General features: G+C 42.0%; 3 protein-coding genes across 4 annotated transcripts in view; 1 reads left to right on the top strand and 2 right to left on the bottom strand.

Annotated features, from left to right (window-relative positions):
* Nucleotides 1-636: 636 nt before the first annotated feature.
* On the top strand, nucleotides 637-23,312 carry LOC109415577 (peptidoglycan-recognition protein LE). 2 transcript variants are annotated; one of them, XM_019689463.3, is made up of 7 exons: nucleotides 637-1,123; nucleotides 1,219-1,378; nucleotides 10,370-10,479; nucleotides 10,619-10,877; nucleotides 10,939-11,049; nucleotides 11,116-11,395; nucleotides 23,072-23,312. In XM_019689463.3, the coding sequence occupies exons 1-7, from the start codon at nucleotides 1,085-1,087 to the stop codon at nucleotides 23,202-23,204; spliced, it is 1,092 nt and encodes a 363-aa protein (XP_019545008.3). In that variant the 5' UTR covers nucleotides 637-1,084; the 3' UTR covers nucleotides 23,205-23,312. The 2 variants fall into 2 exon arrangements, with proteins under 2 accessions (XP_019545008.3, XP_019545007.3); XM_019689462.3 differs by having other exon boundaries at nucleotides 639-1,123; nucleotides 1,214-1,378.
* Nucleotides 23,250-25,014, bottom strand: part of LOC109431476 (WASH complex subunit 4) — a 16,876-nt gene continuing 15,111 nt past the window's right edge. The window contains exon 9 of the mRNA XM_019707686.3: nucleotides 23,250-23,625. Within this exon, the coding sequence (XP_019563231.3) occupies nucleotides 23,360-23,625 (266 nt within the window). The 3' untranslated portion in view covers nucleotides 23,250-23,359. The remainder of the gene's footprint in view (nucleotides 23,626-25,014) is intronic.
* Nucleotides 24,118-25,014, bottom strand: part of LOC115265002 (uncharacterized) — a 9,131-nt gene continuing 8,234 nt past the window's right edge. The window contains exon 2 of the mRNA XM_062845738.1: nucleotides 24,118-25,010. The gene's annotated coding sequence lies outside the window, so the exon portion shown is untranslated. The remainder of the gene's footprint in view (nucleotides 25,011-25,014) is intronic.

The following is a 25,014-nucleotide window of genomic DNA, read 5'->3' as shown; positions in this document are numbered from 1 at the left end:
TGCAACGAGTGTTTTCGGAACTCTATTTTCGGATAGCGACACCCAGGAACATGCATTGAGCATTACACAGAAAAAAATGTAATTAAAGTTCAGCTAGAAATCATGCACATAAAGGGAATGCTAGAGTTAGTGCATTTTTACATGAGATTTAATGTAAAATTACATTACCATCGTGTAAATTTCCGTCAACCATCGCGTAAACCATCATGGACTCCAACCGGTTACGTGAATATTAGCGGAAATTTACACGATTGTAACGTAATTTTACATGATATCTCATGTAAATATGCACTAACTCTAGTATTCCCTTTATGTGCATTATTTCTCGCTGAATTTTTCATGAATATTTTTTTCTGTGTAGTTATAGCTCATTTGGGAATCATTGACTGCACAATAAACCGGAAGTAGGTTGGAGTCCAAATTAGACTCGGACATTAAAAAGCTTGATTACCCTGCTTTTCAATTTCCGACTATAATTTTCAAATCATTTCTTTAGTAATCGCTGATTACCTAACGACGCGACGCAAAGCTTCAATAAACTCCTGAAAGTAGACAATATTTGTCATAAGCTGCATTTGTCCTATTAACGAGATAAGAAGATACGTTGAACACTATATGCGTTCCAATTTAGTGTTCCGCCGCAGTCGTTAGAGTCATATTTTAATTGCATCTATCTCACTTATTAGTATAAACTAACATAGAATAATTGTGCAATGATTGTTTAAATATAGAGTAACTATTATCCGAAGTTGTGTTCACTGTGGGCATGACTCAATTAACATATTCCAATGTTAATGTCCCAAAAAGGAAAGTGTTTATTAATATACACACAACCGGCAGCAAAGATAACTCCCCCTCGTGAGTTCCACACTCAGCTGGAAAAGATCTGACCAGAACTCTTGAACTTGAAAAATTGTGCCGATCGGTATTAGGTGTACACAAATATCACATCGGTATCGGAAATCGATGATAAGATAACGAGCATGCGGTCTGCTGATAGGTGCTCAGTCACTGTTCGCCGTTCAGCAAAAGTGGATTAATGTGAGCAACTTCAAAAAGGCTACGGAGATGAATCCCAAAGATAATGACGCTGGGCGAAATGATTCGTCGAATTTTGCAGAAGGTAAACTCCATAATGTAGAAAAAAAACTTGATAACTTACGAATTACTAACGTATTAATAACGTACGAATAACTTATTTTTCATGCAAAAGAAAAGTGCAAGCAATGGGTGGAGAGCAGCGAATTTTCGGCGATAAGCGATGACGTATCCTCTCTCAGTGGACGCAGTACGGAGTTCAACTCGACCGTAGCCGACAGTGACGTTAACTCCATCACAGGCGATATCGGCAATATCAACATTGGAAGCGTTAATAAAGGCAAGTAGTTAATGCTGCATTTAAATCATAAGGGGTTTGCTTCACAAATAAATGTAAGTTGGTTTTGCATACGATAACTCTGGTTATCGTAGGTTATAAGTACCGAGGTTCAAATATTTGCCAAGCGATGAACTGAAGAGCAAACATCTGTTTGATAATAACGAAATTTCAATCGAATCGAATTCCAGATGTGTGTGCCGTGCATTGATTTGTATATGGTAAAATGTGTATGCAAGCTTCCAGCACAAATTTCCCAAACGGAAGAGAATGTGCTTTTGGTATCGACCTACTGATGCAAGTTTCCTAGTTTGCAGATGATGACAAATTTTGCGATCTTTTTCTATAAGACACTGATTCTTCCGGGTGCCTCTATACGACCATATGACCACGACACTTGAAGGTTAAGGAAGTCGATGGGTAAGAATTTGGCGTATTTGAACGTAAATTTCCGCGAGTACTACTCGGTGGTAAAGAAGAAAATTCATCTGGCCACATCTGGCAGATTTTCATGAATCACAAGTTATATCAACAAGTGTATAAAGGCATACATAGATGTTTTCAAGCTAATAAAACACGACAGGCTGCGTTGGGCTGGGCACGTCGCACGGATGCCGGAAGAACTACATACGAAGATGCAATTAAGTAGAGAACCAGGACAATGCCGGCGAACCTGTGGCATGCTGCACACACGGTAACCGTTTGCGGATGAAGAAGACCTAACAGTAATCAACGTCCAGGGTAATAGGTTCAGTGGAGCAAAAATTGGCGTAGATTTCACGGGGCGAATTGTTGACCATCAAGTACTAAGCAACGCAAGCTTTTTTTTACAAATGTATACAGTTTCAAACTAGAGTGATGTGAGCCAATGCTGATACAATCTTACTTACTTTAGCGGTCAGACTAAAGCATGAGTGTCCTCTGCTGTACGTAGGAGTTGTCTCCAGTCTACTCGGTCCATGGCTGTGTGTCTCAAGTTCCACACTCTGCGAAAGGTCCGCAGATCGTTCTCCACTTGATCAACCCACCTAGCTCACTGCCTACCACGTCTTCTTGTACTGGTCAGATGACTCTCGAGAACCATTTTACTGCCCTCCATGTTTTTAGTCCCATGTTTGCTGGGTTTCCTATTCACATGGGACGGTTGTGCGAATCGAGGCAGTTTAGTCGGGTTGCTCTATCCGGCATCAGGATGTCGTGATGACACCGTAGCCTTCCGATTTTCGCGGTGTCGACGATGGTTGGTTCTCTCAGCAGCTGATTCATTCATTCATTTATTTAGTTCAACATCAACTTCAACACTGAATCAACAATTTGCCGCTATAATACTCAATTTGTAGCTGCAGCTCTCCAAAGTCGATCAGGCCCAACGCTCGCCAGATCACGCTCTACCTGGTCCGCCCATCGTACTCTCTGCGCTCCATGCTTTCTTGTACCAACAGGATGGTTAGCAAACACCAATTTTGCAGGGTTGTTGTTCGGCATTCTTGCAACATGCTCTGCCCACCGCCACCGTATCCGTCCGGCTTTAGCCACTTTCAGGATGTTGGGTTCACCGCAGAGTGCAGCGAGCTCGTGGTTCATCCTTCGCCACCACACACCGTTCTCCTGCACGCCGCCGAAGATCGTTCTTAGCACGCGTTGCTCGAAAATTCCGAGTCCTTGCAGGTCCTCCTCGAACATCGTCCATGTCTCGTGTCCGTAGAGAGCCACCGGTCTTATTAGCGTCTTGTACATGGTACATTTGGTGCGGGGGTGAATCTTTTTTGACCGTAGTTTCTTCTGGAGCCCGTATAAGGCACGACTTCCACTGATGATGCGCCTTCGTATTTCACGGCGCACGTTATTGTCAGCCGTTAGCAAGGAACCAAGGTAGACGAATTCTTCTACCACCTCGAAAGTATCCCCGCCTATGGAAACATTGCTGCCAAGGCTTGTCCTGCCTCGCTCAGTCCCACCTACCATCATGAAGTTTGTCTTAGCCGCATTCACCACCAGTCCGACCTTTGCTGCTTTGTTTCAGGCGGGTGTACAGTTCTGTCACCGTTCCAAATGTTCTAGCAATAATATCCATGTCATCCGCAATCATCTTCATCGTACTGACTAGACTGATTAGAGCAACAATGGACAATGTGCAAAACTGCTTAAGGATTAGGGGTGAACTATCCAGTTCATTCGAATCTCGTCGGGGACTGCGACAAGGTTACGGACTCTCATGCCTACTCTTCAACATCGCTCTGAAAGGTGTAATGCGACGAGCCGGGCTCAACAGCCGAGGAACGATTTTTACAAAATCCGGTCAATTTGTGTGCTTTGCGGATGACATGGACATTATCGCCAGAACATTTGAAACGGTGGCAGTACTGTACACCCGCCTGAAACGCGGATATACCTTCGAGGTAGTGGAGGAATTCGTCTACCTCCGATCCATAGAGCAATGCGGGGCAAAAGTTCGCACCTAACAGACTTCACAAAATAACTTTTAAAGAAAAAGATAATAATATCATTTTTCTTCGTTAAACGGGTCCCTATCATGTTGCCTTCAAAACGTAGTACTAAATTTGTTCGTGTTCCTTTTGTAGTTTTAGTAATACAATTTTTAATACAAGTAGTCCAATGCGAACTTTTGCCCCATAGCCGATGACCTTAAGATCTACGTTGTCGTCGAAAGCCCGGCGGATTGCGTCAGACTGCAGAGTTTGCTAGACATATTTGCTAAATGGTGTGAGGAAAACCGCATGACACTTAGCATTAGCAAATGTCAAGTAATAACATTCCATCGCTCCGCGGCTCCTGTCCACATGGATTATAAAATCGGCGACACTAGTATTCAGCGCGTCAATCAAGTGAAAGACTTGGGTATACTGCTTGACACCAAACTAACATTCAACGACCACCGCGCAGAGATCATCGATCGCGCCAATCGACATCTAGGCTTCATTATGAGGACGACCAAAGATTTCATCGATATCCACTGCCTCAAATCGCTGTACTGCTCGCTGGTTCGTTCAATCATAGAAACGTCCTCAGTTGTCTGGAGTCCACACCAAGCAAACTGGATCGATAGGTTCGAACGGATTCAGAAACGTTTTGTACGTGTCGCCCTACGATTACAACCTTGGCGGGACCGCGCTAATCTCCCGCCCTACATTGAGCGCTGCGGCTTGGTAGGCATCGACACTCTGGAGCGTCGTCGGACTATCCAACAAGCAGTGACTGTTGCAAAAATCCTGAACTGCGATATAGATTGTCCAAACCTTCTGGCACAGTTGCCGTTAATCGCTCCTACACGTATTCAACGTTGGACACTTGACCGGATGCTTGCGACGCCGTTTCACCGTTCACAATTTGGCTTTTATGAACCGATTTCCGCCATGGTGAGAGCCTTCAACGACGTGGCTAACTTTTTCGAATTTGGAGTTTCTTCAGCAGAGTTTCGGAGCAGAATTATTGCTTCAGCACGTCCGGCAGTCGCTAGTTAGATTAGTACACATTCATTAAGACGTAAGTCAGATGGATTGTAATAACATAATAATAATAGTAATAATAATAATAATAGTGGGGGCAAAAGTTCGCTCCTTGTACAGGGTAGTTTATTGGTGTGATGTTCATTTATTTCATGTTAATTCATGTTCGTCCTTCCACTCTAGCCATGAAATCAGTTTCTTTCTGTCCTTAGCATTACGGTCCAACTGGAATACGATTTGGTGTTCAGCTTTTGTAGACAATGTATTTTATGAAGACTTTCACAAATATTAACTAAGGAGCTGTCCTTTCCAGCGTTACCGTAATCCGGGGTCAAATTGATCACTTTAAAACAAGTTTTGCGCATAACATCAGTGGTAATTCAAATATTGCCAAAAGAATTTCTGTAAAACAAGTACCTAGTAGATTTCCATGGAACCATGTGTTTAAATTTTGTTCAACAAATTTAAACTTTGAGTTAAATAACTCCAAAAATCAAAAATTGGTAATGCCACTTTGGGGCGAAATTGATCAGCATACAATTAAGCATCGGTTGAAAAGTAAAACTTTCTGCTCCGCTTAATTTTGGTCTTTTATAACCGAATAAAGCATTTAAAATCTTAAAACTAGTAAATTTAATACTTAAAATGCAAAATTAAATTTTGAAATTTCCCCCTTAAACGCCTAAAGGTAGGCAATTTCATTTGAAATAAGTGATTTATATCACAATAAATGATTATTTCATCATAAAATTAACTTTTTTTAAACTATTTCATGTTCAGAATAGCTACATTACTTCCCCACAAAGGCTCCACAAAAATGTTAAAACAGAGAATTTACGGGAACTCGTATTAGCAATTGATTGTTTAGTAGCAATGATTTCAGCCTAATCAGAAATACATAGCAAATTCCTATAATAAATAAGGCAAAATTAACTTTTTTTTCTGAAAAATAAAAGTCTACACTCATCTCTAGACATCTACGCACCAGATGACGTAAAAAGTTCAAGATCATTACGACGCTTAAGAGTTCCTAGTCGCCGGGGCCCGTGGCGTAGTGGCTACACGTTTGCTTCATAAGCAGATGGTCATGGGTTCGATCCCAGCCCCGGCACTTTCGTCAGTTGCTCTTTCCTCCTGAGAGCAGCTGACACCGACCCTCTTCTGAGCCCATGGCTCAAATGAACCCGGATACCTGGACATCGGCGAACGGCAGCCCATAATGGACCCCAATCGGACTGGAAACAGGAACAACCAACAGCACCACATCATTCCTCGAGCTCATCATTCTACCATGATAGGGTAGAAAGTGAAAGTAGCGCAACGGCCACCAGTTTCGTTGTAGTACAATTAGAAATAGAATACATTTAGGCGCTGTACAAAGGGTATGTACAGCTTCCAATTGGAATCGCTCACGCAGTGCCTTAGTGGACAATAGAGCTGAAAATTAGGTTTAGTGATTAAAGAATAAAAAAATAAGAGTTCCTAGTATGCAATTACAATGTAGTACCCGAATGATCAATTTCACCCCGCTGATCAATTTGACCCCGGTTTACGGTACTGAAGTTGTCAAAATAAATTGTAGGGTAATCATAAAGATACGTGTTGCACAAAATACATGAAAAAAAAAATTAAATAATGCAGAAAAACTATTGAACGGGACCGTAATCGAATCTTATCCCCGTCGGTATGGTGATGAATTATAACTGTGATTTTACAAACTAAGGTATGAAAGACCCCGTTAAAGTAGATGAATATAAGACCTTTATAAGACATACGAAAAGACACGACAAAGAAAATGTTTTAAAATGTTTTTTAGGTATTTTTCGTTTCTTGATTTATATGGGTGAACATAATGTTTGCATTACAATCGATCTTCTTACAAAACGAAGATCAAACCCTCCGCCGGAACGATTTCAGGGTGCATACTACACATGTTATACATAAATAGTAGTTTCTATTCGAAATCATATTTGCATAAAAGATTCTGTAATTATATTGATGTACTAGATTCAGAAATCTAGTGCGAACTTTTGCCCCACAGCTACTGCGAACTTTTGCCCCACTGTCGAGGTTTTATCAATGTCCTTTTCTGCAAGAAGCACTAGTAGTTTATTGTTTATTCGAGTGCACCTCTCGAACTGCTATGGATTATCGATTCTCTGACATCAATAGGTTATGAGATTTTTTTCTTCGTGTTACTACAAATTCTTATTCCAAAATTCTATCAAAACACATAGAAACACATTTTTTCGCATAACTCTGCCAAACCATAACAAAATCGTTACAATTTTAATTGACGAGTAACTGACCTGATAATGTATCGAACCCATACAGATTTGTTTGGGTTCTTAACTCATGCTCAGAAAAAGACCCACTGCGAACTTTTGCTACTGACGGCTGACAACAATGCAAGCCGTGAAATACGAAGGCGCATCATCAGTGGAAGTACGGAAGGCGCATCATCAGAAGAAGCAACGGGGGATCTTCAAAATAACTGGAACAGGTAAAATTTTCACTTTTCAAAAAATGTTCAACTTGCTGTAACTTTTCGAAATGGGCATTAAATATTCTCAAATGTAAAGTTTATCAATTAGTTATGTATCAGTGGTCCAAAAAAAGATGGAAAAGATCGGGCTATTCTACACGAAGTAAGAAAGATTTAAAAAAAAGGGTATAATTATCCGATAGCCAACTTTGAGCTATTATATCTCCGGATTCAACAAACTGAATGCAATGAAATTTAGAACATTTATGATTAATATAATGAGCTTTGAAAATCATTTGACTAAATTTGAAATTGTTGATAAGAAAAAAAAATACATCGATTTCATTTATTCTATTTTTTTAAACAAATTTATCTATTTTACATATGCATTCCATTTCTTTTGCAATTTAATGCTGGCCATTTGGTTGCTTTCCTTCGAAACATAAATATATTCAAGTCAATTACACTGAATTTAAATGAACTATAATTATTATCTCGAATTTTCAAACGAAGATGAAGTTTCGGATGAATTGGTGTTATATTAGAAAAATAATCTAATCATTTTCATTTTCTTTCGTGTAAAGAATTTTATGTTTAGTCAAAAGTTTTTAATAGTTCATTATATCAGTCATAAATGATCAAAATTTCATTGCATTCGGTTTGTTGAAACCGGAGTACAGTGACCCCACACCGATGAATCACCTTAATTTTTGTACACTTTTTATGAATCACCGTGTTGATCAAATGGAGTGATCCATAAACCGTGGTCATTTTTGCCGATTCATAAATTGTGGGGTCACTGTATAACAGCTCAAAGTTGGCTATCGAATAATTACACTCTTTTCTAAAATCTTTCTAGCTTCGTGCAGAATAACCCGATCTTTTCCAAATTTGGACCACTGATACACAACCAATTGATGAACTTACAGTAAAAAATTGAGAATATTTGACGCCCTTTTCGAAAAGTTACAGCAAGTTGAACATTTTTTGAAAAGTGAAAATTACCTGTCCCAGTTAGTTTGAGTATTCCCTGTATTGTCTAAAAGGATTTACCCAGGCACCAAGTGCACCATGTACAAGACGCTGATAAGACCGGTGGTCCTCTACGGACCATGCTCGAGGAGAACCTGCAAGCAAACGAAGTTTTAGAGCGACGCGTGCTCAGGACGATCTTCGGCAGGAAAACGGTGTATGGCAGAGAAGGATGACAACGAGCTCGTTGCACTTTACGGCGAACCCAGCATCCATAAAGTGGCCAAAGCCGGAAGGATACGGTGGGCAGGGCATGTTGCAAGAAAGTCGAACAACAACCCTGCAAAGTTGGTGTTCGCGACTGATCCGGTTGGTACAAGAAGGCGTGAAGCGCAGAGAGCACGATGGGCGGACCAGGTGGAGCGTGACTTGGCGAGCATTGGCGTGACCTAGGATGGAGACCGGTAGCCACGAACCGTGTATTATGGAGAAATATTGTTGATTCAGTTTTACATTGAATTTGATGTAATACTAAATAAATGAATGAATGAATTTCTGCTATGACAGTGTCATACCTGGAAGCCTTTCACGCGGCTAACTGTTTGATAGAGAAGACGAGCTTGATGTAGTTGATCTGCGTAGTTGACTTAGAATCCTAAGACTACCTTTAGGTTGCGACTGACCTAGCCACTTCTAGAATCCACGCTCCACCTATTTTGTAACTCAGATACGATATGGACGATAGCTAATGAAACGACTTTCTAGCCAAACAGATCCCTACACATTGCATGATTTTGCATACTGTGAGGCAACCATAGTGATACCCTATGCCCAGGGAAGTCAGGAAATGTTCCCAACCGGAACGTGAATCGAGCCTGCCGTCTTCGGATTGGCTATCCTAAAGCTTATGCACAAGGCTAACTGGAGTCCACAGGCCTAAGTTATCTGGATTGTCGGATGTTTTTATACAAGTCATCGCATACTGTACTTCAAAAATCCTCCCGCAAATTGTAGGCAGTGATGCTAATGCTCACCATATCATCTGGGGCAGCTCATACATTAACTTGAGATGCTCCAGCTCGGGTTTCATGGAATATTGAATTAATAATTAACATAGGCGCCCAATCATCACGGAAAGAAATCTATTCCCATAATCATGAATTAAAAATCATGGTTCTCTTACGTTTTCCAAGTCATAATGTCATGGCAATTGTTCATAATATCATAAGCGAGTTTTCCAGAATCATGAATAGAAACAAGCATATTGCGTCCCTTCTCTATCAAAGTTCGTGTTTTCCCCTCTGCGATGCCGTTCTGTTTCAGCGTGTAGGCGGTCGTGAGTTGTGGAGATATCTCCTTTGAGCGGTGGAATCGTCCAAGCCTTGGACTCCAAGGCGTTTGGACTTATATTTCCTTCCTTGGTAGGACTGTTGGGTATCTGCCGACGTGTGTGAACCATTTTCACATAATCTTCGACTTTCTCGATGGCATCGGACTGGCACTTGAGGAAGTACACCATCGTGAACCGACTGTGGTCGTCGATCATCGTCATCAAGTATCTTGATGATCAAGCGTCACGATGTTTATCGTGTTGGGCACATATGAAGAGTGCGATAAATTGGGAAATTGCGCCTGCGAGCTTAGAATTTTGGGACTTATTCTTTTACTTAATTTTATTATTTAATAATCTGATGTAAATACTTAAGGCGAAACTGGAAGCATTTCCTCATTTTTTTGGTTTTTGATTTTTCATTACATAACGAAGCAATATTTTCAAAATCGGTTTTCGTGCACATGTAGAGCATGGATCAAGGTATCTTCTGAATTTTTTTGGGGTGGAAAAAGTTTTCCATTTTTGCAGAAACCATTTTTTTGTGAAATTGTATTCAAAAATGGTTTCTGCAAAAACAAAAAACATTTTCCACCTCGAAAAAAAATCCTACATGTGCACGAAAATCGATTTTGAAAATATTGCTTCGTTATTTTATAAAAAAAATCAATAACCAAAAAGTGAGGAAATGAATCCAGTTTCGCCTTAAACCACAATTTGCAATATTATTTGACTTCCAGGTAACGAATTAAAGATAGTGTCAAATGGAGGGCAAACTGATATCAACCACACGGAAATTTTACAAACTGTGTTCCAAGGAAATAACACTCAAACATTTGGTAACGTACAGGTATGTATATGATTTAAAATATCGTTAAAACATGTCACCCGTTTTGGTAACTCAAATTTTTACTACATAATACGTAAAAACCAATGAAAGCTTGCGATACGTAAACTGTACCCAAGTCAATTAAATTTTGTAATTACAGGTGGAAAATTCCAACAAAGTCCACATCGGTAATGTCACATATGTGACGGGGCCCATCCATATTATACACACCGGTGGTAACAACCTCGGATCTATACAGCAGTTCATAACAAATACTCCACCGGTTTCGCTACCTTCCAGTAATAACGGTACGGCGACGCCAGCCGTTTCGGAATCGACCAATGGAGAAACAGAGGAAGAAACCGATGCACCGGAAGTGGTAGAACGAAATCGTGATGAAATATTCGTTTCTAACGTTTGTATGTTATTGTGATATCTAGTTAATTTCATACTTCATACTTAAAAGGATATTATTTCAAGCAAAAAAGTTGAATGCTAGAGTGCTGAGAATAGTCGACCGACGGTCGTGGTTGGCGCAACCTGCTCTGGAATACCAAGACATGAAAACCCCTGTACCTTATGTAATCATTTGTAAGTAAGCAAGAAAAGTGCCTTCTGAACATCCCAAGAAACTTAAATTCGACGCAAATCTTTCAGCTCACACAGCCACAGAATCGGCAGATACCCAAGCCGGAATGGTCTACATGGTGCGAATGATTCAGTGCTTTCACATAGAGTCGAGGCGATGGCATGATATCGCCTACAACTTCCTGGTAGGCAACGACGGAAATGTCTACGAAGGCCGTGGATGGAAACGAGTCGGAGCGCATACTCAAGGTTACAATTCACGGGCCATCGGTATTAGCTTTGTGGGTTGCTTCATGAACGAGATTCCTGCCCAAATAGCGATGGATGCATGCCGGTCGTTGATTGAAAGGTATGCTTTGAATTATGTTTATACTAGCTAACTCTCCTATACCCTTCCCGGATGGGCGGATGGGTCCAGAAAAATGGCAGCTATATGGACGACGGATAAATACCCCGTCCAGTAGTTGATGTCTACTACCTGCTATGAGAGCTTCGTAGTCGCCAAAGTAAACGGGGTCTTCTTCTGTAGCTGTTATGCGTCTCCGCGGTGGCCGATCGAGCAGTTCACGCAAATGCTGGACCGCATAACGACCGTGCTAACAGGGCGAAGGCCGGTGGTAATAGTGGGTGACTTCAATGCCTGGGCCGTGGAATGGGGAAGCCGTTTCACGAACCAGCGGGGTCTGCAAGAGACGCTGGCCTTCTTAGATGTCGACTTGGCTAATGTCGGTACCAACAGTACCTATAGTATCTGTAGTCCTGGCCTAACAAGTTCGAACTGGAGAGTAGATGACAGCTACACTCACAGCGATAACCTGGCAGTTCGCTACAGTATCGACTTCAATAACAGCAGGCAGCGAGTAGAAGAAGAGGTGGCTAGGCCAAGGCCAAGCCCTCGCAGGTGGAATACATCATACATCGACGAAGGGGTATTTAGGGAGGCGCTCCGCCGTGAGCGAAAATTACTTGGCGACCATGCCTAGGCGAGTCCACCCTAGAAATGGGAGGCCACCGGCTTACTGGTGAACCGACGCGATTGCGGACCTGCACCGCGCCTGCCTAAGGGCTAGCCGGCGGATGCAGCGAGCACGATCAGAGGAAGAGCGAAATGAACGGCGGGTGGTGTTCGCCCCTGCAAAAGCCGCGCTGAAGACCGGGATAAGAGTAAGCAAAAAGGCCTGCTTTGAGGGTTTCTGTCAGAGTGCCAATGCGAACCCGTGGTGTGACGCCTACAGGATCGTTATGGCCAAGACGAGAGGTGTGATGGCTCCTACAGAGCAATCTCCAGAGATGTTGAAGGGGATCATCGAGGGGCTTTTTCCGCGTCATGATCCTAGTCCTTGACCTCCTTTCGTAGGACAGCCGGGGACTGGGGCTGGCGATGAGGAGAGGGTCACCGATGCGGAACTTGCGGGGAAAGCAAAGCCCTTTAGCGTAGGTAAGGCCCCAGGTCCGGACGGAGTTTCGAACCTGGCCTTAAAAGTACCTATTGCAGAGGCTCCCGAGATGTTCAGTAGTATGGGACAAACATCAAATTCTCGCTCCAGTCGACTTTTTTGATTCCATTTAGGTCCCATATGAACTGTGCAAAATTTCAGCGCAATCGGCGAAACTATAATTTAGCGCAAGCGGTTCAAAGTTTTCATAGGATTTACTATGGGAAAAGTTACACTTTCAATCAAAAAATCCCAGAGGTCGCCCTTTGCCTCCTTAATTCAAATCGATCAACGTTTCTTGTAGAAAAATCATTTGTGAAACTTTCCTTCGAAGACCGCAAAACGATTGGATGCTTGTGGAAAAAGTTATTGATTTATTACCGATTAGTGATCCAACGAACGGCTTTTTGTTTTGATTTATTAGCAGCACTGTAGCTACTGTCTCGGCTGCTGCTGTTTCTGGGGGTGGTGATGCCTCCCGCCACCCCATGCAACAACGATTTGAAGTAAGGAGGCAAAGGGCGACCTCTGGGATTTTTTGATTGAAAGTGCAACTTTTCCCATAGTAAATCCTATGAAAACTTTGAAACGCTTGCGCTAAATTATAGTTTCACCGATTGCGCTGAAATTTTGTACAGTTCATATGGGACCTAAATGGGATCTAAAAAGTCGACTGGAGCGAGGATTTATTTTTTCCATACATGCGTGTCCCACACTAATGTTCAGGTCTGCTATGCAGAAATGCCTAGACGAGGGAATTTTCCCAGAAGCTTGGAAGAGGCAGAGCCTGGTACTATTGCCAAAGGCGGGGAAACCACCCGGCGACCCATCGGCATATAGACCAATATGCTTGATAGACACGGCGGGGAAGGTGCTCGAAAAGATCATCCTCAATAGAATGTTGAGGTTCACCGAGGGCGAAAATGGTCTTTCGAGTAACCAGTACGGCTTCCGGAAGGGGAGGTCCACCGTAGACGCTATCTTGTCGGTTACAAAAACCGCCGAGAAAGCACTCGAGCCTAAGAGGAGGGAAATTCGTTTCTGTGCGGTAGTGACTCTGGATGTTAGAAATGCGTTTAATAGCGCCAGCTGCTATTGCCGATGCGCTCTTGCGTCTAGGGATACCGGGGTACCTGTGCAGGATTCTCGAAAGTTACTTTCAGAACCGAGTACTAGTTTACGACACGGAGGTGGGTCGGAAGTGCTTTCACATAACCTCAGGAGTCCCGCAAGGTTCCATCCTGGGTCCGGTGTTATGGAATGTCATGTACGACGAGGTGTTGAGTTTAGAGTACCCAGTTGGAGTGGAGATTGTCGGATTTGCCGACGACATTACGCTCGAAGTCTACGGTGAAACGATCGAGGAGGTGATGTTGACTACCGACCACTCGATCAAGGTTGTGGAGGCGTGGATCCGGTCCAGAAAACTGAAGCTGGCTCACCACAAGACTGAGGGGACGGTTGTTAACAATCGGAAGTCAGAGCAGCAAGCGGAGATCAGTGTACGTGAGTACACTATCCTGTCAAAGCGCTCCGTCAAACACTTGGGCGTGATGATCGACGATAAGCTTACCTTCGGTAGCCACGTCGATTATGCCTGTAAAAGAGCCTCTACGGCTGTTGCGGCACTGTCCCGGATGGTGTCCAATAGCTCTGCGGTGTACGCCAGTAAGCGCAAGCTTCTGGCTAGTGTTGCTACGTCCATGCTTAGGTATGGCGGCCCGGCGTGGGGCACTGCGCTAAGTACTAAATGCTACCGACGGAAGCTGGAAAGTACTTACAGGCTGATGTGCCTGAGGGTTGCGAGCGCATACCGTACCGACCGTGTCACACGACGCTCTCTGCGTCATTACTGGTAAGGTGCCTATCGGCATCCTTATCAGTGAAGACATTGAGTGCTTCGAAATGCGCGGCACAAGAGGCATACGCAGGATGGCCTCCATGGTCAAATGACAGCGTGCGTGGGACAGTTCCACCAAAGGAAGGTCGACACATAGGTTGATACCGAGGGTAGATAGTTGGATTAATAGGCGCCAAGGGGAAGTTACATTCCACCTGACACAGGTCCTTCCAGGTTATGGTTGCTTCCGACAGTATCTTCACCGTTTCGGGCATGCGGATTCTCCCGAATGCCCAGTGTGCAATGGTTTAGAGGAAACGGCGGAACACGTTTTGTTCGTGTGCCCGCGTTTTCGCACAATGCGTGACCGCATGCTTGCCACATGCGGGGAAGACACAACTCCGGACAATCTTGTCCAGAGGATATATACGGATGTGTTTGGCTGGAATGCCGTTTCAACGGCTATCATCAACATCGTTTTGGAGTTACAGAGGAGATGGCGCGTGAACTCGCAGAATGGCTAGTTCGCACGTGATATAACAGGTGGTCCAGGGGTTCGGAGTCTGCTTCGTAGATCATACCGGTGCCCTGCGGTCGAAATAGACCCTTACAGCGATTAAGTGGCCGCGGAGAGAAAATCCTGGTAGCTTTGCTGTCGTGGCGTCGGTCTACTGGGTTGGATCCGAGCCTGCTGTTGGAAAGGACTCAGCAACATTCTGGTGCTGATATGGCCTGAAGGGTAGAGATACCCCTGCCTTCAGCAGGTCAGATCGGGTTGCACGTAGGCATCAGTTCTTTATGCTTGCAAAACAGATGGGCGCGGGCACGAAATTGACCCTGCCCGCCTTCCGAGGTAAAAGGGAATGGCGAGGACCACTCGGGAAACTAGCTAAGCGCCAGCATGCTATCGTGATGGACTTGCCAAAGCGAGTCATCGATGTTCGTTGCTGCAGGCTATACAGCTAACCTTGAGGATGCGATGTGCACTGCCTTTTTGGTGGTTCCGGAGAGACGTAGGGTTTGGCGACCATGTCGATGAGAGAGTAGTCCTGGCTTTTACTTTTGTGGCAGAAGACGGCCTTAACCCCACAGGGGCCGTCCATATACCACGTGGACAGAAAATTCATGGTTTTTTACCCCCTCCCCCCTCCCCCCTCCCCGTGGACAACCGTGGATTTTTCATTGATCCCTATTGTCCACGTGGACATCAGAAAAAAAGTTTATCTAAAAAAATAGAACAAGTGATTTTGAACAGTTTTTTTTTATTTTTTTTCGTAAATCATGTTTTAAATATAATTCAAAACTTTATAAAATACAAATATTCTATAGCTTTACATAGAATACAAACAAGTAGCACAAAATAGGTATCTACAAGTTTTCAACATTGTTTTTAATTCAGCTTAATGTTTGTGAGAGTGTGGGTTCGATTCTTGCTCCAGTTGGTGAAAAATTTTCGTCAAACGAAAATTCTTCATTGGGTGTTTTTCGTGTATATGTCTATTGCCAAATGTTAGTGATTGTTTAATGTTTAGTCTGTACAGCCTCTGGTTGAAGACGGTGTTTTTTAGAATATTTATTCAATCTATGATTGTCTGATTGTTTTGTTGAGATAAGGTAATTTAAAATCTTAGATTTTTGTTGAGATAAGATTATATTTCTCAGATTCTCACAAAAACCAAAATTTACAGCAACTAAATTGTATTGGTGAGGCTTAGACTTCAATATCCATTAGAAAAATCTTAAATTTTAAAGGAACCTACAAAAAATTTTTTTTGAGATAAGCCTGCAAATCCCTACTTGTATTTTGAAACTTTGAAGTAGCTTAAAAATTGATATGAAACTTATAAAAATTCATACAGAACTTCAAAGAAAATTTTCTGACTGAAACACCAACATTAGCATGGTCTACACTCCATTTTAAATCTCCAGTATATTCCTCGATGAAGAAAACTAAGTAAATAGAAATTCTGATAATTTAAAACAAATTAGTCTGTGAATCAGTACTGTGGTGACGAGTGTCTTTACTCGTTCACCTTTATACAATGCACTCGCGCGCATACATGCACCTGCGTGGAGACACATCAGCCGACCCACTCTGCGCGGCACAGCAGCAGATTAGTTAGTCTTATATACACGCTCGCGCTTGCCAGACGCGGTTACCACAAGTGGCGACGAGGATAAACAATAAATCGAATTCTGTCGCGAACTGTTCGCGATTTTGGTTCGTTTTTGATTGAGATCGAGATAAATTATGCTTATAGGTATTTTGTGTCAATTTATCGCGAAGTGATTGAGAAATTTTTGTTGCATTGGAGTTAAGAAAAGAAACACCATGTGATTGGAATTCATACGAGAAAAAAAAGATATTTTTTGGTGAAAAATGCAAATAGATCGGGAAAGAAAAAATATATAGAATTTAAATCGTGAAAAGTGAAGCAAAAAGGCTAATGGTGTGAGAAGTTTTGATTTTCTAGCAGAGTTATGAGGTGGCGAAAAAAAAGAAAGCAACGATGTGACGCCGCTTGTGGCGTGGTTGCTTTATGCAGAAAAAAAATGATGACCTTGAGTCATTGTTCCGTGCGCGCGGCATGCAAGAGGAGTGTGTTACAGTGAATGTGCTAGTGACCAACCGAATGTGAGCAAGGTAATCAGATCGTGCAACTGTGTTTATGATACTGTTGAATGAAGGCTTTGAACTTGGAATTACTGCAACATGCGCTGATGTTTAGAGAAAGAAAAAAAGTGAGTATTGATTATTGCGTCGGCGTTGCTTCAGATGCACCACCAGTAGTGCAGGATGTGTGCTGTTTTGTACTGAGAGGTATGTAGGTATTATCAATAAGGTTGGCAACTGGACTTTACTAGTCGCGAAAATCAATTTATCTCCACAACAATGTGTCGGACCTAACGTCGCGCATAATGCACTGTGTTGCGCATCTTATGCGCCATGTATATTAAATACAGACGGAGAATTACAGAATGCCGTTGAGATGTTCTTTGATGAATTTAAATAACCCCGGGAGCGGTCGCGTCGTGTACTGAGTACACGCACCATGAAAAACGCACGCTTGTGATACACGGCGTGAACGTAGTGCCGTTGCAGGTAGTCGAAGACGCGACTGCTCGAGGGTAAAGGAATTGTTGAGGTTTATGACGAATGAAATGTTATCTCGAAATCGCGTATCTAAAGTGAAATAAAAAATGAAATGCCCATTATTGCACCAAAATCTTTGAAGACATCGTGATTAAATTCACTAGTGATTAAAGAAAGTACTTTGAAATATTGTGATTAAATTCACTCCTGGTATTATAAAATCTTTTTATCAAATTAGTGCATTCCCCAAGAGTGCTGCTATGCTATGTTAGTAAAAATGCCATTCTTCAAGTTTCCAGCACCTAATTAATCGTGTTGTTCTCTGTACAGCTCAGCAATAACGAAATTTACACAATGTTTTTGTGTATATGTACTCGCAGGGAGTTAGTCGCTTGTTTATGGAAAACACCAATCGGATAAGCATGTGCGTAGCACATTTGTTGTAGAACGAGTTTCTTATAGGCCGCAGTTTCTTTTACAATCCATAGAATGCATAATTTTCATTCATGGTTGCTAGTATAAAAACAAACTTATTTCGATATCTACCACTAGGTTTGACGCTTTCGGTGTTTCGGATGGTGCATTCTAGTTATCAATCCACACATACGGTGGATTATCATGCCATAAAAAAATGTCAAGACCTTAAGACAATCGTACCAGTGTTTAATAAATGAAACGTTTCGTGGCACTATCTTTAATTTGAACTACATTCAACAAATACTCTAGAAAGTCTTTAATTTAGTTCAAGTGACCAGCGGTTGTTCATGCAGTTTGTCCAAGCCTCATGGGGAGGTTGATTGCATGAACGGATGTCAAAAGACCTCATTAAGTAATCACAATATTTCTGGCGAATTTTCCTCACATTTCGGATGTAGTCCATGTCATGTATTTGAATATTTTGATGGAGTTTATCGTTTGTACCTGGTGCAGGATTTAGTTGATTTGTGATTAGATTCACAGGAAGCATGTAAGATGCATGTAAGGATGTAAGATGGTGTGATTTGATTCACTGAACACAAATGGAAGGTATTTGTGATTAAGATAATGAGAAGAACGTAACACGCATTGAGAGGACTGTGATTCAATTCACTGAGAGCAAGACGATGTTGGGATTAATCTCACAAAAGCACGGATAGGTAATAGTCATGTGATTAAATTCACTAACAATATGTTGAAATTGGCTGATTGAGTCACTGAGAAAGCTCATGGGACCAACTGTGATTAAATTCACTGATTGACCGCCTGAGTACACAAAGCGTTGTGATTGAATTCGCTTGCATGCGAATAGAGAAAGAAGCGTATTGAATAAGAGTACAACAGATGTGTTTGGGTTCACTGAGGATGAGGTTGGGAGAGAAGCTGTTCAGCGAGATCATACCGAGAGTCTTGGTTCAAATCCTGGTATCCTTTTTGTGCTAGATGGTGTTATCAGGATAACCATACCATTAAGTGGCCTCTTGCAATGAAATGAGCGCTGTTTTGTTCTTTTGCTTCGTTGGTAGCCGAACAGAGTTTTGTGTACTAGTTGTTTCTGTCATGGATTGTCCCGGTAGCTGTTTCGTTTCAGCGGTTGAACGAGGGAAGGAATGAACAGTTCCTTAGATCAAACTGGATATATGGTTGCTCCAAATATGAAATAAGTTGGTTTTCTCATAGCAAGTCCGAGCACGCTGGTACTACGATATTTCGAATTGTTCACAGGCGTGAAAAAAAATGTTCTATAATTCCACATCAATTTGATCAACGTAAAACGGCGATTAGAACGACGTTACATGTTTATGTCGAAAATTAATGTGTACACAGGTTACTGCCTGCTTTGTGAACTTGTATGCCGTGGCTGGTACGTCCACCTGGGACTTGTCCTGCCTCGCTCCAACTTAGTGTTCTTTGAGCACTTCCACAGTTATTGGTTCATTGATTTGTCTTTATTAAAGAGACTTTCAGCCTTCCACAGTAATTAACTGAAGGGCTTTCTTTGCCTGCCATTGCATGAATTTGTATATTGTGAGGCAAGTAAAATGATACTCTATGCCCAGGGAGTCGAGAAAATTTTCCCGACCGGAACGGGAATCGAACCCGCCGTCTCCGGATTGACGATCCATAGCCTTAACCACTAGGCTAACTGGAGACCCCATCCTATCCTAGGATATTGACCAATCCAAATACATGTATGGCAGTGATTTGCTTCCAGATACCCTGTGTTATGAATCTTTTGTTCTCCCGTGTATGGATTGCTTGTATTAGATTTCCTGAGACTTTTTTGGACAACTCAATACGATGGTACAGGTTCACATCTTTATTGTTGAAGTAAGGGCTTCTGCTTGACAAATGCTTTAGTCAGAGTGAAAGTTGGTGGAGTAAAGTGATGTTGTGCTGCAGTTGTAACGGATCTGTAATTCAGAAATAAACAGACAGCGCCAGCGGTCTGAACAGGGATATGTCCACACAAAGTGATTTCTGCCCCTGGAAACTGTCTTTCTAGTAATGGGTCTGTTTGGTTTGTTTCGCAGTATTGTTACATATTAGACAATTGTTGCAAGTTCGAATGCAAGGAGTGATTTGGTTGAGGTAAGCAGAGTTTTATGCTTGAAGCTGCGTCGCTTGAATTTGTTGTACCAAACAGTGTCCAGGACTCTGTTATGAATGTGATTAGTTGTATCTGCCTTATGGCCGAAGCGGTGGATGAGCGACTATTCAGCAAGACGTAATGGTAGTTTCCTTGGACTTCTTAAGCGTAGACACTCACGCTATGCAGTTGCATGATAGTTATTGACAGAGGGAGATCTCAGTTGGTGTAGAGGTGGTCGAGGCTGGGAAGCAGGCGATGTCCTAGTTGGTGCGTTGTGCCGAGACGAGGAGAAAAAACCTTCAAGTGTAGGTCGATCCAACATGGTAAGGACTTGTGTTTAAATTCACTGGAAGCGTGTTGTTGTGATTAAATTCACTGAGGGTGTTCAAGTAGCAATGGATTCGATTATAAGAATTTATTATGGAGGATGGGGAGTGTAGTAATTAATATTACAAGGGTTCCACCTCCGTTCCACCTTAAGGTGTCTTAAGAAAAAAAAAATGCAGTAATGCGAGAGATCAGTATTTTTATTGGTTCTACTGCGAGAAGGTGTGTTTCGGAAAGTCAGGTTACAAAGAGCATCAGTAGTGCTGCGGAGCTATGCTGAAATGGGATCCAGCAGCATACTTTGGATGATCAACATGCGAGCTGCACTGCAGTGGTTACATAGGGCGGACACCATAAGAGGGCCTATCGGAAAATATGACGTTATTTTCATGCCAGGCTGCTCGCATGAAAGATTTTTGCGATTGAAAAGAATATTCGTGGCCTCGGAGTTGTACGGTTAGTGTCATCAACCATTTGACCGTGTTGTACTGTGGGATGCGGGTTCGATTCACGACGCAGTCGGCAGGCGGAATTTGTGACTGTGCGTTGCATGTTAGTCTGTTTTCTGGTGTCGTGCTCCCTTCATAGACAAAAGGGAAGTCATACAGGGTATATTAAATGTTTTGATGTTTTTGCTCATAAAATTGAACATTCAGTGCAACCGAAAGTGTTTGACTAGGGCAAATGGAGAATGGACCCACGATTCAAAGATAACTAATAATAAGTAATTATTCGTTGAAATGAGAAGTCTTACGAGGAAGTCGTATATTCGGAACTTGAAGATAATATGCGTGTGTTAATGAATAGTGATCCTATGAGGAGTAAGGGGAGCAACTGCTATGCTATGCAACTATTGGTCAGATGGTAATTGGTGTTTAGACAGAAGAGTGCCACAGTTCCATGCTTTTGATAAATCGTACAAGACCGGTCGATTGTATTCTAGATTAAGAGACACATTTTATTGTATGGGGGGAGTGACGGAGCAAGTCTGCAGAAACTTGGAAGTATTGGTCTGGCGATAACATCATAATTGTCTGAAGGGTGGTGGCTTGCCGAACATGATAATCATTGGAGATTCATAGAGTACCAGTAGGTGTAGTTTACTCATGGAGTGCGGCATCGAATCTCTACATTAAATTATTGATTATACCATATGACGTTAAGACGATTCTGACACTCGACGATTTCAAGGATCAGTCGGACTTTAGAAAATGTTAAGCCAATGTGCAAAATCAGATTATAGAAAGGGGGATGTGGTGACGAGTGTCTTTACTCGTTCACCTTTATACAATGCACTCGCGCGCATACATGCACCTGCGTGGAGACACATCAGCCGACCCACTCTGCGCGGCACAGCAGCAGATTAGTTAGTCTTATATACACGCTCGCGCTTGCCAGACGCGGTTACCACAAGTACCATATTTTTTTTGTATAATAAAATAAAATGCATGAAAGAACTGTTGAAGAGAATCTCATCAATAATGCGACATAATTTGTTTCGTTTGTTGATTCTTGTTTCCTAATTTATATGTTAATGTTGTCCACGTGGACATTTGACGAACCCCCACCCCCCTCTCCGTGGACAAGCGTGGACTTTTCGCTAACCCCCTCCCCCCTCCAAGCTGTCCACGTGGTATATGGACGGCCCCACACAAGTTTCCGAGTATTCGGTAAACATTTGATCAAGTGAAACTGACCTAAGAAGCTTGAATCTTCAGGATGTTCTGTTGTTCTGAACCCGTTGTGGCAAGTAGCTATAGGCTTACTTTATGCTTTATGCGCTTATTACAGTGCCCTTTTCAGGGCGCTGTTTGAACCCGTTGTGGTACGCTTATGCGATTATGTCTATTCCCTTACCTTCCCTTTCCCTATCCCATCCCTTATTCCTCCCCTCGCTCTCCCTCAGGTAAATGATGAATAGGCTCGTATTCATGGCGATGGCACAAATTTCCCAAATGGAGGAGAACGTGCCTCTTGAGCCGACCTACTGATAACTGATAACCCCACACTACCCGGACCTTCCTATTTGGGTGTCTGTTGAGCAGATTTTTCTCCCATGGCTGTATGTTGTAAAACACATTGGAAAAATCTAGCTTTTTGTACTCTACATTAGCGTGATGCTGGCGGTGGTGGCAAACCGCGCGAGTCTCGGAAGGTTAAAGACGACGCCGAAAGCAAACGGAGTCGAATGAATAGTTGATTTTTAAAGAAATGCTGCAGCATGGTACACAAGTGGAATGTGGAATGATATAAACAGAAACATGAGCCTCTTTCGGGAGAAAGAAAAGATATAGAGAGAGAGCGATAAATAATAAATTCTGTTACATACCTGTTACGGTGAAGCAATAAGCCTGTGACGAGCGCGTTGTGCATTTCATATTTCTTTAGTCAATGGTGTACTCCTCCAGATCCTTTACACCGCCATGGTTGCCAGTAATTATAGTTTTTTTGAAGTTTACAAAATTTTTAATCCAACTTTGACTATTCACTTCACAGGAAACACAAGTAAACATATATTTCAATAACTTCAAATACTTCCACATTATTCACTATCACTGTAGTAGTTTTCCTGTGCTTATCTCTGTTTGTACATAACCACAATCATGTCTAACTTTTATTGACCAGTTTCCATTAGTCACTATCAACCTAATATATTTAGTCGGAAACTCGTGTTCAAATGCGCAGCATCTACCACAGCCGTGACCATATGTTTATACATATAGAATAATAACCATATTTCCTTGCACTTTTCGTTTCAGAGGTGTCGAACAAGGCTACATTCAACCAGACTACAAACTATTAGCACACTGCCAATGTAGTGCAACCGAGAGTCCCGGACGGAAACTTTTCGAAATAATCAAAACGTGGCCGCACTGGACGGCGGAACCATGACCAAGGATGTTCTCACAAAAGTTGCTGTGCAGCAAACAAGCGCTCTATAGTTTTGGATCAGTTCTATTCAGAAATAAAGGTCCATCGACGAGATTTAACCTCTCTGTAGCATGCAGATTTACCTCGTGGCGGTCCGAAGGATATCACATACCCCTTTAATCCACAGCATCGTTGAAGAATATTTTTGCACTGCTCAGATTGCAAAACAGAAGATCGAACTCCTGCTGGACCATCTTGAGCCGTTTTCGCGTCAAAGCGAACGTTTGCATCAGTTTGTCACCGTCGGCCGTTTTGACAAACTGCTGTTGTTGAGTTTCTAGTTTTTTGATTTCTTGGTTGTATTTATTCTTCACGGAACGGAACCAATGTAGGGAGTTGAACTTTGATGTTTGGTCCAGGAGTTTCAGAATGTAGGCAATTCCTGTGAAGTAGAAGATCGGAGAAGGAAAAACTGAGATTTTTGTTTAAAGATTTAAGTCTTTTGGATAATGTACCCAACATTCGCATTAATAATCTTCTTTAATAGGCTGTGCTACTTTTCTCCGAATGTCGTTTCCTTGCACACCAATTTTTCGAATGTCGTTGCCTTAAATGAAATTTTCCCCATATTAATTTCCCGGAATCGTCTATTATAAGCCTTCTTCATTTCACATGCCGTTCTTCCGGGGTCTGTGTCATTTCTAGACGAACATTTAAAAAGGGCCTATCTGCTTTGCGTAAACAAACATGTTTTTGTCTCTGTGGGGCCCATCTGCATCCACCCACGCACATCAACACCCTTATCAGAAAGAGTGTTCTTCAAGCTATCTGTTAAGGGTGTTGATGTGCGTGGGTGGATGCAGATGAGCCCTGCAGAAACAGAAACATGTTTGTTTACAAAAAGTAGATAGGCCCTTTTCAAATGTTCGTCTAGATTTGACACGAGGTTACTTTACATAAAATACAGCTCGCATAATAGTCATTTGGCATAAAAAGGTGCAAAAAGACCGTTATATTAAAGAATTTGATATGTAGAAAGAATGTCTGATGATAATGTATCCGGTGGTTCTCGGAGCAAGGTTATCCAAGATCTTTTGCGAGTAAGTGCCTACAAGCGTAATCAAATGGACTGTTGACACATTCATTCATTCATGGTGCAACATCCTATATGGAGCATAGATTTATAGAGGAATAGTTTTCTCTTCAAAGATGTTGTAGGTCCACCAAGAACTTCCGCGAGTAAAGCCCTTCAGATCTACAAGCGTAGTCAATAGATTGTTGTTACATTACTGATGCGGTGTAACATCCTAACAGGTCCATAGAGCATACACACTTAAAATTGGTCCTCGAGCTCGGCAGAAATATTTGCTGATTTCGAACGGCAATTCTTAATTTTGCTGATATTTCAGCAAACAAAATGTTTTTGCCGAGATTGTTCAAAACATTTCACTTTTTTTTTTGTTTTTATTTATGTGTATTTTAACTAGTTGCTAATTCTACACTCAAAACATTTTACTGAAATATCAGCAAACTGCTTTAAAAATTGGAAAACTGACAGCATTTTTTGCTAAACCTGTCGGTGAACACGGATTTTACCGAAATCAGTAAACGTGTTGGGGACGGAGATTACCTTTCGGAGATCTTTTTAGCAGACTCACCAATGTTCCCGGTAGAATCAGCTCAAAGCTGTAAATTTATTGTTTAAGAATAGATGCATAATATAACAACAATTCGTACTCACAATTGGTCTCCTTACTAGGCAATTCGAATCCTGTATATCGGTACAAATTAGGGCTCATATAGGGTAATATAGAATGATCTGTAACTCTAA

This window comes from Aedes albopictus, chromosome 1 (genome assembly GCF_035046485.1).
Source record: "Aedes albopictus strain Foshan chromosome 1, AalbF5, whole genome shotgun sequence".
Taxonomy (NCBI): Eukaryota; Metazoa; Arthropoda; class Insecta; order Diptera; family Culicidae; genus Aedes; species Aedes albopictus.
Note: the sequence above shows the minus strand (reverse complement) of the source record. Positions and strands in the feature narration are given on the sequence as shown.